General features: G+C 38.0%; 2 protein-coding genes across 2 annotated transcripts in view; one reads left to right on the top strand and one right to left on the bottom strand.

Moving 5' to 3' along the window:
* LOC134673571 (nephrin-like) overlaps positions 1-19,521 on the bottom strand; it is a 220,784-nt gene that overhangs the window by 156,721 nt on the left and 44,542 nt on the right. The gene's annotated exons all lie outside the window — the stretch shown is intronic.
* LOC134673541 (uncharacterized) lies at positions 10,705-13,148 on the top strand. Its single transcript, XM_063531539.1, has 2 exons — positions 10,705-10,804; positions 11,480-13,148. The coding sequence occupies exons 1-2, from the start codon at positions 10,705-10,707 to the stop codon at positions 12,457-12,459; spliced, it is 1,080 nt and encodes a 359-aa protein (XP_063387609.1). The 3' UTR covers positions 12,460-13,148.

Here is a 19,521-nt window from a genome sequence, read left to right as displayed (position 1 = left end):
ACTGTTTAGTAAAAACGCTAAAATATTCTGGTTAAACGTAGATGGATACATTTAACGGTATTCGAATCTAAGCTTCGTAGTAGTTTCACTTTTTAGTACTCGCAGAGATATATATAACTCCGTATAAGATAAACAAAGTCTAAGAAAAAAACGTGCCTCGGATGTCAAGCAAAAGTCACTGTCGAATAGATGGCGCCATATACCTTTGGTCTATTGTCGTTTAGATGGCGTTGGCGACATCGTTTGATATTTAACAATTTTAACACGTATCAGTGAAAGAACATGGGTCATTGTGGAACAATAAAAATTAATAATCATATATCCGTAAACATATTTTAATTCATTTATACATTTTCAATTTTATTTTAAGTTTTAATCGTGTGTCGATAGATGGCAGTAAATGTACCGTGACTACAAAATTTACTTTGACAGGACCCCTCTATACTATCTATTCTTTTTGGTACTCGTAAGCATTACCCACTAGGCTAGTTAAGAATAAGTTGTTTTCTAACTACTTAAGAAGCTAAAAGCCCAGAAAATAGTAGTTTTAGTTTAGTGGGAACTCGAGTTTTTTGAGTTTAAAATAGACTAACTGTTCTCGCTTCAAAAATTCTAGTCAACCATTTTGTAGGTCTAAATACTATTAGCGAAAAAAAAGCGTTATTATGGAGTACGTAAACAAAAAAAGAAAACCGACTTCAAAAAGGGTAAAATAAAATATTTAACTATTTAATCAGGTATGTGCTTTATAAATTGGTTTGAAGTGATACAAATGAAACTCTATCCTGATTAAAAATGATTGAAATTCATCGAACTGAATAAGTACACTCAAAAAATTATATTTTCGTACCATTAAGCACCTTGTTAAAATGACAATAAATATGAAAGTCACTAGGGACCTCATACTGAAGAATTATTCTCAATGTGACAAGGTACGAAATGGTACTGGAATTAAATGGCTTGCTCGTACTATAGGTAGGGCCATTGGCCTTCTTCTTGATCGGGACACTCTTGATGACTTCTCTACACGATGGGCCAGCGCCGACCACTCCAAGGGACGCAGCCATGCGGTAGAATGAGATAGCAATATCACTTGCTCCCTCTAACGCATAAATGCGTCCCTTGGAGTGGCCGGCGCTGGCCCATCGTGTAGAGGAGCCATGACAGAGCGGTCGTGGTCATCATTGGAAGTCTCCCTGTGACACGTTTGACGGCTCGCCTCCACTCCTCCCTGACAGCTGCGCGTTTAGCGCATTCATGCAAGGGGCCGTCCATTGCTGCCTTTATTTGGTCGTCCACCTCATGGGCGACCTTCCTCGCGCTCGGGTACCCTTCTACTCCGCCCTGCACCACAAGTCGCTCTATGGATACATTTCCACGTCGAGACGTGTCCAAAGAAAGTGAGGATGCGAGCTTGAACGATGGAGGATAGACGCTGCTTGATGCTGAGCTCTTGGAGTATGGAGACGTTGGTGCGGTGTTCGGTCCACGATACTCCAAGCATTCTTCGCCAGCACCACATTTCCAGGGCATCCACCCTCTTCCTCTCACTCTCCTGCAGGGTCCACGTCTCAGCGGCGGCGGCGTACCATTGGCCTTACGAGGTTAAATAAAAGACATAAAATATAATAAGCAATACATTAACCTGGCAACATTGTAAACATATGTGAAGATAAAAGCATTGTTTTGCTCTTGTGATGATTAAATCCAATCTGAAAGCTACAAAATATCAAATTCCTTACACAAGGCTTTATGACCTTAATTAGATGAAAAGCTTATTCACATTATTTGCTAAGCTAATTTGAGCGTTACTGTCACGTATGTAGGAGGAAAGTTGTTCAATGGAAAGAACAAAGAGACATAACTTAATGTTAAAGTATATTATCTTTGTTATTTGATAGGATTAGGTACAATTGCTGAGGTTATTTAAAGGTCGCATTTACCGTCGCCCACATTGTTAACTGACAGTTCGTAAACCTTATTACAAAAGGCATAAGGTCCACCGATGGACTGTTACTAATGGTAACATTCCATTTCTAACCGTAGCTGCACTACCGGTACTGAACCCGTCGCTGTCATTGTCAATTTCCATAGTAAAATGAACAGTAGTGCAGCTGTCGTTGGAAATGGACTGTCACCTTAAGAATGTTGCTGGTTGTACGTAAAAAGTGTAAAAACATAATTTCACGATATGGTCTGACAAAAGAGAGTAGAAATTTAAAAGTAGCAATAATGTAGTGTCATCCCTTTCACATCAATCTATATAAGTAAACGGGACGACACTACAATATTGCCACTTTTTAATATCTTAGGTACTCTTTTTTGTGAGACTGTATGTTAGTAGTCATATTTTACTTGTTTTAACGATGACGTAATACCTACAGTCCCCGTATTTTTCATGTTATTTGCACCTTAATTAGTTATTTATCTTATAAAGGTTAAAAAGGTTAGTCTATTTTTAACCTCAGTACGTGAGTACGCCTACGCCTTAACAAGTATAGGTACTTATTACAAGTAACAATAATGTTGCTTTATAATATTATGATCGTAGGGTTGAATAGTTTTTTTTTAATATGTATTTTTGTACCTTAGACATTTTTTTTTTTGTTTAATCTTAAGGTTATTTGAATTGTACTATATGTATTTTAGGAATAAGGACATTGTATACCGTAAACCGGTTGATTGTGACACTCTCTAATCAAATAATATTGTAACATCTGTATACTGACATTGCATAATCTGACAATAAATTATTACTTACTACTAATGATTACTTACTAACAGGGTAATTTACTACAGTTCGTTTTTTTTGCATTTAAAAGAACTTGAAAGAAGGTAATCGATCTTGACATGTCTTTAAATTGAAAAACGCTTTATAATATAAAAATCAGTAACTATTACTTATGAATGCAAAAGAATATAAATAATCGTATTAGATAAATAATTGTTACATAAGTATTTGCCGTAACTTATTTTTAAAATGTGTTTTTCAATTGAAAAACACATCAAGATTTCTAATGCTAAAAAACGAACTATAGAATTAAGGGACCGTTGGGATCCAGACTACTCCCAGCATTAAGGGTAACATTCCATTTCTGACCGCAGCTGCACTACTAGTACGAACGCGTCGGTTTTATTGTCAATTTCCATAGTAAAATGTCGTTGGAAATTGCCTGCCTTAAAGGTGACAGGCAATTTCCAACGACAGCTGCACTACTGTTCATTTTACTATGGAAATTGTCAATGACAGCGACGCGTTCAGTACCGGTAGTGCAGCTGCGGTTAGAAATGGAATGTTACCATAATTCTACATTACTGCTACGTAACAATATGTCGACTGCACAGCAATACTGCCGCAAAAGTAAAATCGATGTTGCTGCCCGGATTTTCCATATTTGCGCCATTAATGCAGTCAGCAGTAATGCCGCGCTGCAAAACTGCAACAGTAATACTGGTGTGGTCTGAATCCGAACGGTAAAGTGACAACGAAGGCCGCAAAAATATCTAACACAATCTTATTTGTAGAGCCATAAGAGCTTGTCACATATTTTGCGGTCTTCGAAGAGTACCTAACATATTATTATGATGATGTACCTTTAGAAGATCTACCTACAGACACAAAATTGACAGATTACGAACAATTTTGAAACTTGGCCTTTATTTTGCCAATCTTATTTTCGCCGCTGAGCACTTAGTCAAATGAATTTATCCGTAACAGCACGAAAACAACCAGGGGGCCAGTTCGGGATGTTGGTATTCAGATTTGTGACATAGTGATATAGAGAAAGAGAGATACTTGTGGCGTCTCCTCTAGCTGCCACTGCCAACGTCGTGACATAATAATCTAACAGATGGCGTTAGGGAGCTAGAACTTACAAACGACTAAGAAGATACTACGTCTAGAACGCAATTAGTATGAGACCTACATCGCGCTTACGGAGTTATAATGTCAGTTCAGTTGCTATATATATGTCGTAGTCAGATCGTATAATCCGCCGTATTACATTACGGCTAGCCGTTTTCAAAAACAGGGGCGTTTTGAAATGCGGCGGTTCGACGATTAGCCGGATTGTCACTGCGATACGTTCTTCAATAAGGCGGCCCACGTTTAGCCGCATCGTACATTGTAGAGTGACCTGTACGGTTACCATCAGTTTGTCACTGACATAAACGCCGTCGAGAACGTAATTTACTTTCTATACATCTCGCTCGCACTCGCATATTAGTGCAAACGGGATGTATAGAAAGTAAATTACGTTCTCGACGACGTTTATGTCCGTGACAAACTGATGGTAACCGTACAGTTCTTTCGGTCGCCTACGTAACCGGAGTTTGACAATGTTTGCAATTTAATTTATTTCTACCATGGTCCCACCGCACTACATGTGTTTCTTTTCCAAAACATTTCCTTCACAACTTAAATAGACGGAGCCCCGCAAGCGGGGCTCCTATTTCTGGGCGGTTTGCCCTTCGGGCATCTGAAGTTACCTAACGAACCTAACCTAATTACCTACCTACGCTTTTTTCCCCAAAGTGTAATGTTTTCACGGACGTCTCACTTAATCAATAGGTAGGTAGGTTAGGTTCGTTAGGTAGCTTCAGATGCCCGAAGGGCAAACCGCTCAGAAATAGGAGCCCCGCGAAGCGGGGCTCCGTCTAGTTAAGCTGCGAAGGAATTTTTTTTTTGAAAAGAAACAGTCCGACAAACTCCAGATTTGATGGACACCCCAGCGTTCGTCAGGCAGCGCCACGAGTGTTAAAAATGGGAACTAAAAACTGTCAAAGCGGCGGCTAATGACTCGCTGTATTACATCACGGCTAGCCGTGTTGAAGAACGTATGGCGCCGAATACATTCCGGCGGATTCTCATTCAGCCGCATTCAATACGGCTAATCGTTAAACCGCCGCATTTCAAAACGCCCCTGTTTTTGAAAACGGCTAGCCGTAATGTAATACGGCGGATTATACGATCCGACTGCGACATATATATAACTTCCGACCAACTCTCAATGGACTTCGGTCCCCAGACATAACACCCTCCTGGAGAGAGTACTCTCTATTGCCTCTCTACCTTCTACAAACTTTTTCATTACACTTCGGCGCTTCGTTTGCTATGGAAAGCACCACGTGATCACCGCTCAGCCGTCATCGAAAATGACGTGTCGGACGCCTCGGCCCGGGCACGGCCCGGTCTAGCGTGAGGTGTTATTACACGTAGGCGATACGGTCCGTATATCCTAAATATCGATCTAGGGCTGTACCGTAAAATGGGGTGAGTAGGGTCAAAACTGAAATTCAAGCCACGATAACATTTTATTTTTACGTATGAAAACTGAATGGTGTATATAATAAGTGTTCCGGACGTTTGTATTTTAGTTTTTATTTCATTTTGGGTAGTTCCATTTCATAACTTTGACGATAAAGGGGAAAATCCACCTCACCCCGTCGTATTTGGGGTGAGAGGGGTTTTCATACAAAGGTGAATTTGGAAGATTGTTGGATCGATTTTTTTTTATTATGCGTATTACTATAGCTCCATTTTAAATTGGAATACATTATTTTTGTAGCAGTAGCGTCCTCCTCACCCGTCTCAAACCTTCTCTCCCTATTCATAACCCACCTCTTCCCGTGAAACCTACTCACCCCGTCTTACGGTAAAGTATTTTTAGTACACTCGCTCCTGACTGCATTTTTAGTAATATTTTCCTTTTTTTCGAGAACGATATTTTCTGCTCTACCTATATGGACTCCTAGGCTGCTACACAGTGATTTTCTTTGATATTGACTTTGATAATGTACTACGAGTAATTTCAAGGTTGTGTAACAAACAATCCGTTTTGCCCACGATTAAACGGAGAACGTGTAGGCGTGTAGGGCACGAGGCGGTAAGACCCTATTAGTGGTTGTTCGAGGTGTGTTTCCACTAATATCCAAAACCAATTAAAGTTAATAATAACGCAACAATTACTATTACTACTGCTGCCGTGGCACAGCGACCCGAAGTGGATCTTGGCCTCTGACTCTAAGGAACGCCATGCCTCTCTGTCCAGCGCCGTTTCTGTCCAATCGACGGCTCCGAGCTCGTTCAGATCTTTCAAGACATCGCTCCAGCGATACCTTGGACGCCCAACCGGTCGTCGACCATCCGGACGGCCCGAGTACGCTCTCCAAACCGCGCGATCTTCACCCATACGGACCACGTGCCCGAGCCATCGGAGTCTTGAGGCTTTTTGTTTCTCCTACTATATTAGGCTCGGCCACCAGATCTTCGATTTCCTGGTTCCTGTTACAATTACTATTAGGCCAATGAAATTAATTAATTAGGAGATTTAGGAGGAATTAATATCCAGTAAGCTGGAAAGAGTTTTAATACTTTATTTAGGTCTTAAATGCGTGTAATTCGAGGTTGCTCCAGCCCAAGAGGTGTGCATAAATGTGGAGAGACTTTTAGGAGATAAATTCTTCCTAGGATTGCACCCACCACCAAATACAATGGCACTACTAGCAAAGTTTGGTGGATCGGACCCCAGTAAAACAGCGTTTTCGGATTTTTAGCATCATTATACCAAAAAAAAGCAACTTGACTACGAATTTATTTATATTAAGGTACCTTTCGCATCCTCAGACTTTCTCTTTGGTCGGTCCCTCATGTCTGAGGATCGTGGTCAGTATCAGGGTTGCATCTGGAGCGGATGATTTGTCTCCACCGTTTCTGTCCATCGCGTCTCTGGCGACCGTGTAGAAAGTAGAGGATGACGAGTCTTTAACTTGATCGGTCCATCTTATTGGTGAACTGCGTGATCTCCTGCCTTCGGTGTGTCCAATCACAATCAGTTTTTCCAAACTTTCGTCGCCTCTGCGCATCCTCAGACATCAATTTTCATTATCATCAACAAAAACTTTCGTCGGACGTATCGTTTTCGATCTACATACAAACAAAAAACTGAAAAAGAGCAAAAATTTATGCGCACCTCCTGGTATGAACCAAATTATATCAGGGAATTAATTCTTCGAAAAAATCTTATTTAATTGGCCTATACTGAATGTTACTGGGCAGGTTATTGTATATTAATTTAACCTTTATACTTACAATTGGTATTGAACATTGTAACCCGAGATTAGCCAATATTCTCAATTAATCGTGCCCCCAATTGGATCAAAGGAACAAATGTCAAAGGGTCCCGTCTTTGTCGGCCATCTTTAGGGGTCAGACCACAGACCAACAACTACTAGACGGGGCATACAGGGTGATTCAGAAAACGTGACCAGCAGGGCTAGCATAGGAGGGGCGCCATAATAGGTATCTCAATCAATAGTTTCACTTAAACATTACTATTTCTCTCCTTCGAAAAATAATTAGTTTAACACAGACATTTTTAAAATTCCTAATTTTTACTTTATAATTGGATGTTTCATACATTTTGCTGGTCTGATGTTGAAATTTCCTATGGGAAAGTCAATTTTTTTTCCGCGTTTTCGTGGTTGGTCCAATAAAAACAGTTGCTCAGTATGACCTAAACATTAATGGGTCTCTTTATTTGCCTTTCGTTCTGATACATACTGTATAGGTTGGTACGAAGGCATTTTTGTTCAATCTAAAACGAAAAGCTTCCCTAAAGCTCGGTCAATAACACAAATCGTGCTAGTAAATAAAATATATGTGACGTTCCACGGGAAAAGGTACCTTATGAGGGTTTCTAGTTTCGGAGATATGAAATGTTTTGTAAAGAGGTGAAAAAATGCTCAATTTTTTTTTATTGTGTGATCTGAAACCTTAATGCGTAACGTTTGTTTACCTGTTTTTATTTTTGTTATAAGTTAGTTATAAGCCTAGTAATGTCGTCTCAGAGTTTAGTCGAAAAGGTACCTTATGGAAAAAAGATTGAAAATTCCCAAAAAAACTAGTCAATACGGGAAAAGAAGTTTGGTAGAGAACTGTATTAGCATTCTGCAAAACTAATTTGATAATTTCAGTTCTGGTTGGGGCGCCTAGCAAATATTATAACCGTACATCGACCGACATTACAAATCCAAGTAGCCTGCTATTATACCAAAGTTACTCTCGTCAAGTCTTTATTAACTAGAATAATCTTCATTTGGTTTGGTCGCATGCAATAAATCAGCCATTGGTTTGCTGAAAAATATCAATACCCGACGCATTACCTTATGGAATATCTGAGGTCATTGAACCTCAATGCCGCTTGTCTTCAATGGCAACCAAAATATATTATTGATAAGAAATAGACTATTTATACCATCTTTACCCCAAAATATTATTAGTTTATCCTAACTGTTCCATCATCATCATGCCTCATCATGTAACTTAACCACAAGGTACCTTTTCATTACATACAAATTATTGGTCTTTTTTAAGATTATTATGACGAAGAACTAATTAAATTTGTGGCAGTTTAATGTAAATTAATATTTTCTATTCATAAAAGATAAACTTCAATGTGATTGATGTTTTGTAGTGATGTATTATTAGATTTATTTCCATAAGGTACCTTTTCGTAAATGTATGGAGCAAATACTGTAATTGTTATGTAAGTTTAAAGTGGCATAAGGGGTTAAATATAGTATTTAGTTGGGGTTTTAGGATTTATTTCATTTGAATGATAGAATTTCTTTCATATGTGCTCAGAAAAATTGTTTGTTTGTTACATTAAAAGTAAAAATATTCAATTTTCTGATTTTATATGAAAAAGTCAGAAAATACATTTTCACCTCTTTTTTTTTTTTTATTATGCATGGGTTTACTCATGGCCACAGACTAGCCGAGGCGTAGACGTGGCCTACGATGGAGCGAGCTCGCCCAGAAGGTGCCTGTTCACTCTTGATTTGAAGGTTGCCGGGTTATAAGAGCACGGAAATATACTTAGACGCCGGCAAGGAATTCCATCTCTAAATCGGTATTGCTTTTTGCTTAAACTGTCTCTCAGTGTCGTTTTCTAATAGATACAATTTAAATCTTGAGAGCTCATTGCAATCAATCGTGAAAATGAAATAAGACTTTATTTTCAAGAGATTGGTTAGTATACATATAAATCAGTCGATATCAAAGGTTTCTATTTGCATAACAGAACAAGTCGCAACATTTTTTTAATCTCAGATATATAAGGTATTATTATTTGTAGTCAACTATGTAACTTACTTCAGGAACATAGTTTTTTAGGCGGCTAAACTTAAAACTTCTCTATTGTAAAGTTGCTCATTTCACAACATTATTTTCAAAAAATCATATCTCTGTAACTACGCAACTTAGAAGGTTGATCTTTTGTGTTATCGATAGCTTATTTATTGTAGATTACTGGGGTATGCATAACTCCATACCCGCCATAAGGTACCTTTGCCCGTGGGACGTCACATATACCAACTTACTAATGAAACAATAAATTTGGCAAAGTTTTGCGCCACGGGCGATGTTCGCAATAAAAATCTACACAAAGCTGAATCATCGACTATTGTGATTAATTTACCTCTATCTAGCGGATAACTTTCCTTTTTGTCGCGTTCAAAGACTATTTTATGTCGATATACTGCCGTATTCGAACTTCAAGAAATTCACAAGAGACGACACGTAAGTACTAGATCCATTCTAGATACTTTATAGTTTAGATATCAACTAGTTCTCTTTTGCAGCGCAATTCGGGCAACCAATTTTGTCACTTTTACGTTAGATAGAGTAAGCCCAACAAACAATTAAGCGACACTTAGCACTTATTTTATCACCTAAAGACATAGAACGGCTGTAGAATGGCTACATACTTATTCTAAGCTTACAGGCTCTGGTGACATCAAGGTCTTTAAGAGGTCCATGTATAGCTTTAAGATCCACAGTAGCCGTTTTGGCCGCTATAATGCATCTTAAGCAGCTAGTGTTATAGCTCAAAGTGAATTCTACCACCTTAATATCTAGATGAGTAATAAGCAGCTGCAATTTTCACTTAAGGTTCTAAACAGGCGATAAAAAGTCACTTACAGTCGAAAAGAGAAGTTATCTGTCACCATTATCGATCATGTAGTCGCAGACGAGGGTTATTCAATACCTTAGTACATCTTTTACTGTTATTAGAGTCTTACTTAGAACCTAAGCCTATAGCGCCATGTTAAGATGACCGATGAATCAATAAGCAAAACAAAAACTATTAATTAGAACGTAAATACTTCATAAAAATCGATACTTTTACTCAATATTGACCTAATGTTAGTATTGTTATATTTAAAACCGGACTTCACGTATATTGAGTAATTTTTCGAAAATTAAATACGGTGGACCACAAATAAAAAAATATTATATTCAGATAAATATGCAAAGGATCAGAGGCCCATTAAAATTTTGTTAGTAATACATATAGTTTTTGACAGTGTAATTAATTTCGCCATCATAAATCCGCAGATAACTCCTGCATCAGTGAACTAAAATAATTATTTGCTTTTAATTATACTTTCGACGTTACATCCTCGAGATTTAATTTTAACTAGGTAGTACACTGTTTAATGTACTAGGCATCCAGCACAATATTTAGATATAAAAAATAAGAATGTCAATTGATCCTCTCGTTCCCGCCGCTGCGCCCTCTGTCGGCGCGCGCGTCACCTCATCGCAGTACACTCTCGTTCTTATTTTTTCAAATTAAATTATTAATCTTGTGAAAATAAGTGTTATATTACCGAGTACGTCTAAAAGGATATCACGATAATATGGGAAAACGAAGAAGACGTCGCTCGGAAGATATTAAGCGCAAAATAAAACGATTAAAACGCAGTTTAGATCGGCGCCATTATTATAGTGACGATGACGGTGAGTTCAAATTACTTACATTTTTTAGCCGTGGGTACTATGGTGCAGGAGCGGCGAGCCTCCGCTGCTGTTCGCTACCTACCGCACATCTTGGAAAATGTAAACATACCAGTGTTCGTTCGTTCGTTTATGACCCAGTTACCTATGCCATAAGGTGCATTTTCTACCGGTTTAACATGCACAGCTAATAGAAGCTAATACAAAAAATGTGTCAATAACTGAATACTCGTCCTTATTTATCTGGCTACCTACGCTGTTGTGTGCTGCAAATCGTATATGTGGATATGTGTAAGGAACACATAATATAGTTATTTAGAACCGTGATGCGATTACGGTCAATAACTTTAGTCTCGAATTGCGATGCGATTGCAATCAATGACTTTAAACGTTAAGTTTGGCAACAAACTTTCTATTTTTTAGCCATTCATACCTCGACTTGTATGAAACAAGTTATTTAGAACCGTGATGCGATTACGGTCTATAACTTTTTTGTTGCCTATTATTTTTTGAGTCGTGATGCGATTACGACCTTATTTGAAATTAAATTTTTACAAAGTAAAATACAAATTATGTCGAGGTATGCACTTCATATGCACGCACACATCAACGTCTGATCTATATATACACACATTTACTCGAAGTTATTCTTTATTACATGGGAGCTCGTTATTACAGTTTCCGACTGCAACTCTTCAGCTGGGAATTACTATTCTGACTATGAAGAGGTGTCAGAAGCCTCGGCATCGGACTACTCTAATGCAGAGGAGATTAAATCAGTAGTAGTACCGGTCGAAAATTCGGTCGACGCCCAGGCTACACAACCACCTGCTCCAGAGCCTGTCGCAGGGCCAAGCAATGTAACGCCGGAAGCGCCGTCGATGGAGTTGCCAGCTAATATTTTGGAGGCGCTGGGTGGATCGAAGGAGAAGGAGGAGGTATTTGGGCCTAACGTCCCAGAAGAAATCGCTAAACGTTGGGGGCGAATAGCAGTTGAGGGCTTAGGCAAAGAAGAAAAGGAGGAGCTTACAGAGAAATTTCTAATTCCAGAAAACTTTAAATTACTTAAAGCTCCTAAACTTAATGCTGAAATAGCAGCTGTGATGTCTGAGTCTTCAAAGCAAAGAGACAAAAGAATGGAAAAGGCCCAAAACCAACTAGGATTGGCTATTGCAGGTTTATCAAAGCTCACAGGTTCCCTCATTTCAGAAAACTTGGAAAAGCTTGCTATCATAAAGCAGATAGCTGATGTCAGCCAATTGTTAGCTGATCTTCATTCTGAGAATACCACTAGCAGAAGGAAAATTATTCTACCAAGTTTGGATAAAAAATTCACAAATATGATGCAAGATGTTAAAAGGGACTCGTATTTATTCGGGGAGAATCTCGGCGAAAAGATTAAAGCTTCAAAGTCAGCAGAAAAGTCAGGACTGCAAATAAAAAGATCCTACACTTCTAATGTCCCTCCTACGTCAAAGAAATATACTTCGCGCCAGGGAAACTGGAGGGGCCCACCCAGGCAACAGGGTTCGAGAACGAACAAGCCGGGTGGGTACCGGCCTCGCGCCCCTCCTCAGCACCCCCGGCGGACGACCTCGGAGAAGTACCAGCCTTCGTCGTCCAAGAGAGACAGCCGGCAGCCACGCAAACATCAATAGAGGTAAAGCAGCACGCAGGTAGACTCCAGTTTTACATTGATCAATGGCGTGATATAACAGATGATCCGGTTGTCCTACAGTATGTTATTGGATACAAAATCCCATTTAACTCACCAGTTGTACAAGAAATTGAGCCAACTGACTCTGTTACTTCTCCATCCGATAATGACAATCTTAAAATTGCTATCACAAAGTTACTAGATTGCGGCGCCGTCGTAAAATGCCGAGACTCTGCAGTGGAGTTTATATCCAAAATTTTTCTTACTCCTAAAAGTGACGGGTCACTTAGATTTATCCTCAATCTTAAAAACTTAAATAAGTTCATTGATCATCATCATTTTAAGATGGAGGATATTCGTACTGCCACAAAACTAGTACCTAGATCAGGATACCTGGCAACAATTGACCTTAAAGAGGCATATTTTTTAATTCCGATTCATAAATCAAGCCGAAAGTTTTTAAGGTTCAAATTTCATGATACTTATGAGTTTACATGTCTACCATTCGGACTCTGTTCGGCGCCGTACGTTTTTACAAAACTCATGAAACCTGTTATCTCACATTTGAGAAGTAAAGGCTTAATGCTTGTAATATATCTAGACGACATATTGTGTATAGGTCGTACTTATAGCGAATGCTATGATTGCGTTACAGAAACCGTATCCCTTTTAAAGAAATTAGGATTCGTGATTAACCCTTAACATGGCAAGACATGAAATAATGTATCCACCTATTTCATGGAATGTTTTTGGGGATAGTAATGGGTAAAAAAGTACTATATTTAAGAAAAAAAAATTAAAAGCATTCTGAAAGTAGGGTTTTCAGGACGTCCGTTAAAACGGACATTGCCACGAACCTTATAGATTGCTTGCTCTCAAGGTTGTCCTAAAAAACGGACAATGCCGTTATACAGTTTCACAAAATAAACAATATTAAAGAATTACAGGGCAAGAAAATTTATAATTATTTCAATAACACACTATTGAATGTTTGGAAAAATGTTTAATTATATTAATAAGAAGAAAAAAGTAATGAGAAACATAATAATACTATATTTACTTCTAGTGTTTATATGTAAAACGACCCACGTACAGATATAATAAACAAAAAATATACATTATAAAGCTACGTATACAGGCAAAATAGGCTCATAAAGATAGTTACACATTACAATGATTGTAAGTATCATTACTTTACTTAAATGACCACACCATTTATCACTACGGTCTCACAGTTCTATGTTTTGCTTGTTTTCTTATCACCCGGAGTATCTGAAACCTAAGCTGGTGGTAAAGAAGAGCTGTAGTTTCTGTAAAAGTTTAGATATTTTTCAGTCTCAATGGCCTCTGGCAACATTCTGGTAATATATGGCTCCTCCTTGGCGAGAACCAGAGTCTTATCCATGTCATGCTCCCAGACCGCAGACTTTAGTTGGCGGTCCTTGACATCAGCTATAATAATATGTTCTTGTACCCGAGTAGAAATGCTTTGCTTCGTCTGCCCGACATATGAAAGACTAGATTCTATTCCAGACCAGAGAAATTAGCTATTTACTCTCCTGAAATTTGTAGAGATTACATTTTACAGGCCTCAGGAATTGTAGCATCTTCATCATCAACTTGAAATAGGTTCTAACCGTAGGACATTTCAAGAAGTGCCAATAATTTGGATACTGAAGCGAGTTATGCGTTTAATGGCGAGGAATTAAGTTTTGTGGATAGAGTACTAGAGGACAGGTCGTGTTTAGGTCATCAGGTCGGTTATGAACAACTTTTTTCCCACAATGACTACGTTAGACTTCGAAATTAGATTTAAATACAGATAGAGCCATTCACAATGAGGCGCACTACACTTTAATAGCATGACAATAAGAATAAAAGCACGCGTATTCGTAAATGAACATATATTTGTCCATCATATTTGACATCCTCGTAGAAAGTGACCTGGCTGAAAAAGAGTCAGATTGGGGCAAGGCAGATGTACAATCTGTCTCTAGTAAAATTTCGTCATCGTCGTTTTTTTGCTATCTCACTCTTCTGAATCAGATGGTGGAACCACCTGAAACTAAAATATAAATAAATGTATACATATACTTATGTATAACATAACCCCAATGCAACAATAGCCTATAAAATGACGATAAATGAAAAAAAAGAATAAACCCTAAGTATGGCAATGTCCGTTTTCTGTCACAATCTTGTCTCCGCACAAGTCGGCACTGTCCGTTTTTTAGGACGTGCTAAATGGTACCTTGTTACCAGTACTAGCGACAATGTCACAAAAATGGGACAAGATATATTTCGCAATTTTTGACTTAGAATTAATCTATGATTTAATGAGCTTTATATATAATAACAATGTTTAACTCATCTAGTAATAATATCAACACAAAGAAAACAATTTGGCTATTAACTTTATATTCTATGACCCCAGTAACACACACCGTCGCAAATTCAGCGAATTTCAAATTTCAACTGCCGCCTGCGCATAAACCGAATTTTGTCTGATATTTTCTTAAGCTAGGAAAAAAAGTACAATTCTCGCACTTTCTTTAACGTTCTCCTTTTCTAGCCTGCACTTAGTGTTTAAACTTGGCGCCACATTTAGTACCTGTACTAAAAAAGTGACAGAAACGTTTTAAGGGTTAACGACAAGAAAAGTAAATTGCAGCCAAACCAGACATGTACCTTTTTAGGTTTTGATATAAATTCTCGTGATATGAGCCTAGAGTTGCCCTACAAGAAACGAAAACATATTTACGATCAGTCGAAAAATATTTCCAAACAAAAAGTTACAACCATCAGAGAATTTGCTACTTTTCTTGGCTCTCTTACCTCTGCTTGTTTGGCAGTATCTTATGGTTGGGTATACACGAAACGTCTGGAGAGGGAAAAATTTCTCGCGTTAAAGAATTCAGGTGATAACTATGATAGTAATATGACATTAACTGAAAAAATTCAACCAGATTTAAAGTGGTGGCAGGAAAACATAATGACCACCAAAAACCCGATCCGATCTAGTAAATACGAGTTGGAAATATTTTCAGACTCATCACTCACTGGCTGGGGCATATATTGTAATGGTAAACGCTCTCACGGTTTCTGGAACGCTACAGATAGGGAACACCATATTAATTATTTGGAGCTCCAGGCAGCCTTTATAGGGCTTAAGTGTTTTGCGAAAGATTTGAAAAATAAAGAGATTTTACTTAGAATCGACAATATGACCGCAATCTCTTATATAAATAGAATGGGTGGGGTGCAATACGTACACCTTAATGACATAACTCGCAAAATATGGCAGTGGTGCGAAAGTCGCAAACTATTTATTTTTGCATCATACATAAAATCAAGAGACAATAAGGAGGCCGATCAAGAGTCCAGGCGCACCAATATAGATACAGAGTGGGAACTATCAGAGGATGCGTATAACGAAATTATTGACAAATTTGGTGTCCCTGACATCGATATGTTCGCCACTCGAATCAATTCTAAATGTCAGAAATATATCTCTTGGTTCCCGGATCCAAGTGCATTCAATATTGATGCGTTTACAGTTGATTGGCATCCATTCTTTTTCTACGCGTTTCCGCCCTTCTCATTAATTTTAAGATGCTTAAATAAGATAATTGCCGATAAAGCAACTGGCATAATTGTTGTTCCCTACTGGCCTAGTCAACCGTGGTTTTCGCTATTGACAGCCTTGTCAACGTCAGAACTAATTTTCTTGGGACCTAATATTGACTTGCTCCTATCCCCTTTCAGGACTTACCATCCGCTCTGGAAGAAGCTTACCCTGGTGGCGACGCTATTATCAGGAAAGCATTTTCTGGGCATTCATTAATGCCCCAAACGATTGATATAATGATTTCATCTCTTTCTGCAAATTCATTAAAACAATATAATTGTGCATTGTATAAGTGGTGGTTATATTGTAAAAACAATAAGTTAGATTGTTTCTCAGTGGACACATCCATAGTATTAAATTTTCTAACGGAGCAATATCAACGTGGAGCTAACTATTCAAGCCTAAATACTTCTCGATCAGCTCTATCTTTAATTTTAGGAGATTCGATTGGTAAAGATAGACATGTGTCTAGGTTTTTAAAGGGAGTCTTTAAAACCAAACCCTGTTTCCCAAAATATCAAACGACTTGGAACCCGAATATAGTTTTGGATCATTTAACTACTCTATATCCAAATGAAGATATAAGCCTTGATCTGTTAACACGAAAAACCGTAACTCTGCTCGCATAGTCAACTGCACAACGAGTACAGACGTTATCCTTGATTAAGCCTCCTAATATTCAAATCAATGATGATAACATTCAAATAATTGTCGATGATATTACAAAAACTTCCGCTCCCGGAAGGACAATGCCACGTCTCATTATACCGTTCTTTCCCAATAAAATAGAAATCTGCCCAGCCAGGACATTGTTGGCATACATGGATAGAACCCAAACTATTAGAAATAGTGTCAACACAGAACGACTTTTTCTAACAATAAAAAGACCAATACATAACGCTAGTTCTAGTACAATCAGTCGTTGGATAAAACAGACGATGTCTGACAGTGGAATTGATACGAGCTTGTTTTGTGCACATAGCACAAGGCACGCCGCTACCTCAGCGGCTAATCGCAAAGGCCTGTCAGTTGAGAGGATTAAGAAAACAGCAGGCTGGTCCGGAAATTCGCTAGTTTTCTCAAAATTTTACAATAGACAATACAATACAATACAAATACTCTTACAACCCCTAACAACTAATGCTAGTGCTGACAATGCCTTTGCTGAAGCAGTTTATAATGTCTGATCGTACTTATTTGATTATACTTTATAAGTGATAATGAGCCTAATATTATATAATCATAATGAAAGAAACTAATTAAAACACCATGTGATTACAATAGTGTTTTACGATTTATTTATTTTTTCCTTTAGTTTTCACTCTGCGAAAGGGCGCTAAACATCTACCTAGTTAAAATTAAATCTCGAGGATGTAACGTCGAAAGTATAATTTATGGTTAAACAAACTTACCCGAAGTGAAGTTTGGCCATAATTATACGAGACGTTACATCCGAAGAGATTTAAGGTCCCATCCCGCCCTGTTTGAATGGTAATTAGTAATTACATCTTACCATTCATCCCAAAATTTCGCAGAGTAGATGCCTTAACTCTAAAGTAATGAGGTGACGCGCGCGCCGACAGAGGGCGCAGCGGCGGGAACGAGAGGATCAATTGTCATTCTTATTTTTTATATTTAAATATTGTGCTGGATGCCTAGTACATTAAACAGTGTACTACCTAGTTAAAATTAAATCTCTTCGGATGTAACGTCTCGTATAATTATGGCCAAACTTCACTTCGGGTAAGTTTGTTTAACCATAAATTATCCGCCATTACATTTCACTTCAAGCTGTCACAGAGCAAGCTTACGATTAATAATACAAAATGGAAACGTCTGCTACCAAAGCAGATAGGGTTAAGGAAAAAATGTGCAATTACCTTCTTGAGTGTTACAAATATTGACTTAAAATGCTAATATACCATCTAAAGCTGAAAGTATCATCTATATGGCCCTACACTACTACTCAAATAGTTAGTATTCGCTTATTTGGCACCCTTTTAAATCCTAAGTACTTAATCAACGCTATTACAACACTACTTTAGCGCTCTTCTACTACAACAGTTTGTAGTCACCTATATGCAACCCATCTAGCTCCTAAAGAATTAATTAACACTATTGTAGCTCCACTATACCGCTCTTATGTCTCTTTTTTTATCCGCTAACCCTACTGTAGCACTGTTATAAATCTTATGGTGATAAAATTTGTGCCCAATCCGGGGTTAAAACGGGGTTATAGCCGGCTATAACTCCTATTTTTAGAGTACTAACAACACCTAAAGAGTAAATAGGCGCTTATCTAGACACGCGGCAGCGTGTCAAGCCAAGTTCAAGCAAAGGAACTGGCTAGCCAGCGCCGAGTGTAATATTACACGAACCACTTGGTGCCACTTTTGACCCTTCTATAACTCAAAACATCTTTGACGTAAACACATAAAACTACGTGTGTTTAATTATATCCATAAGGATATCTAGAAGCCCAAATTTCATGAAGCTAGCTCAAACGGTTATAAAGGTATGAAGGTCAAAAAGTCGTAAATTTTAAGACTGACTTATGACTTATAGTACCTAAACCTAACCTACTTCCAGATGACCTAGAAGGATGAAATTTGGAATCCAGCTTGGTTATTGTGTGTAACCGTAGGAAAAAATCTAAAAATAAAATATAGTTAAAAAATAGGGGGGGTCCCCATACAAAAAAACCACTTTTTATTGGGACTGACATATAAGTACCTAAACCTAACCTACTTCCAGATGACCTAGAAGGATGAAATTTGGAATCCAGCTCGGTTATTGTGTGTAACCGTAGGAAAAAATCTAAAAATAAAATAAAGTTTAAAAATAGGGGGGGTCCCCATACAAAATAACCATTTTTTATTGGGACTGACATATAAGTACCTAAACCTAACCTACTTCCAGATGACCTAGAAGGATGAAATTTGGAATCCAGCTCGGTTATTGTGTGTAAGCGTAGGAAAAAATCTAAAAATAAAAAAAAGTTAAAAAATAGGGGGGGTCCCCATACAAAAAAATATTTTTTTATTGTAGCGTTGGAACCGTTACAAGCAGATATTTGAAACTACCCCAATATATGTATTATTATATTTGCTATATTAAAATAAAGTTTAGTCAAAAAATAAGTGGTGTCCCCATACAAAAAACTTGTAATACGCTCTAAACAACCGGCCAACGGTGTGTCGTCGGCGGCGCGCGGGACCACATAATTATACAAAGAACAGAAGTAAAAACCATACAGCGGAAACACAAGAAAAAACATTAAATCTCAATACCTGCCTAGTTTTCTTTACAAAAAGTATTGGTATCCCACCAAAAACATAAATGTAAAAAAGGAGAGCCAAGTTCAATACAAAAATTATGCTTGGCTGTGGGGCTCGCCGCAAAAAGAATGGAGATCTAAATGAGTGCCACTGCCAA

The sequence above is a fragment of the Cydia fagiglandana genome, chromosome 18, assembly GCF_963556715.1.
Source record: "Cydia fagiglandana chromosome 18, ilCydFagi1.1, whole genome shotgun sequence".
In the NCBI taxonomy this organism is placed as follows: Eukaryota; Metazoa; Arthropoda; class Insecta; order Lepidoptera; family Tortricidae; genus Cydia; species Cydia fagiglandana.
Note: the sequence above shows the minus strand (reverse complement) of the source record. Positions and strands in the feature narration are given on the sequence as shown.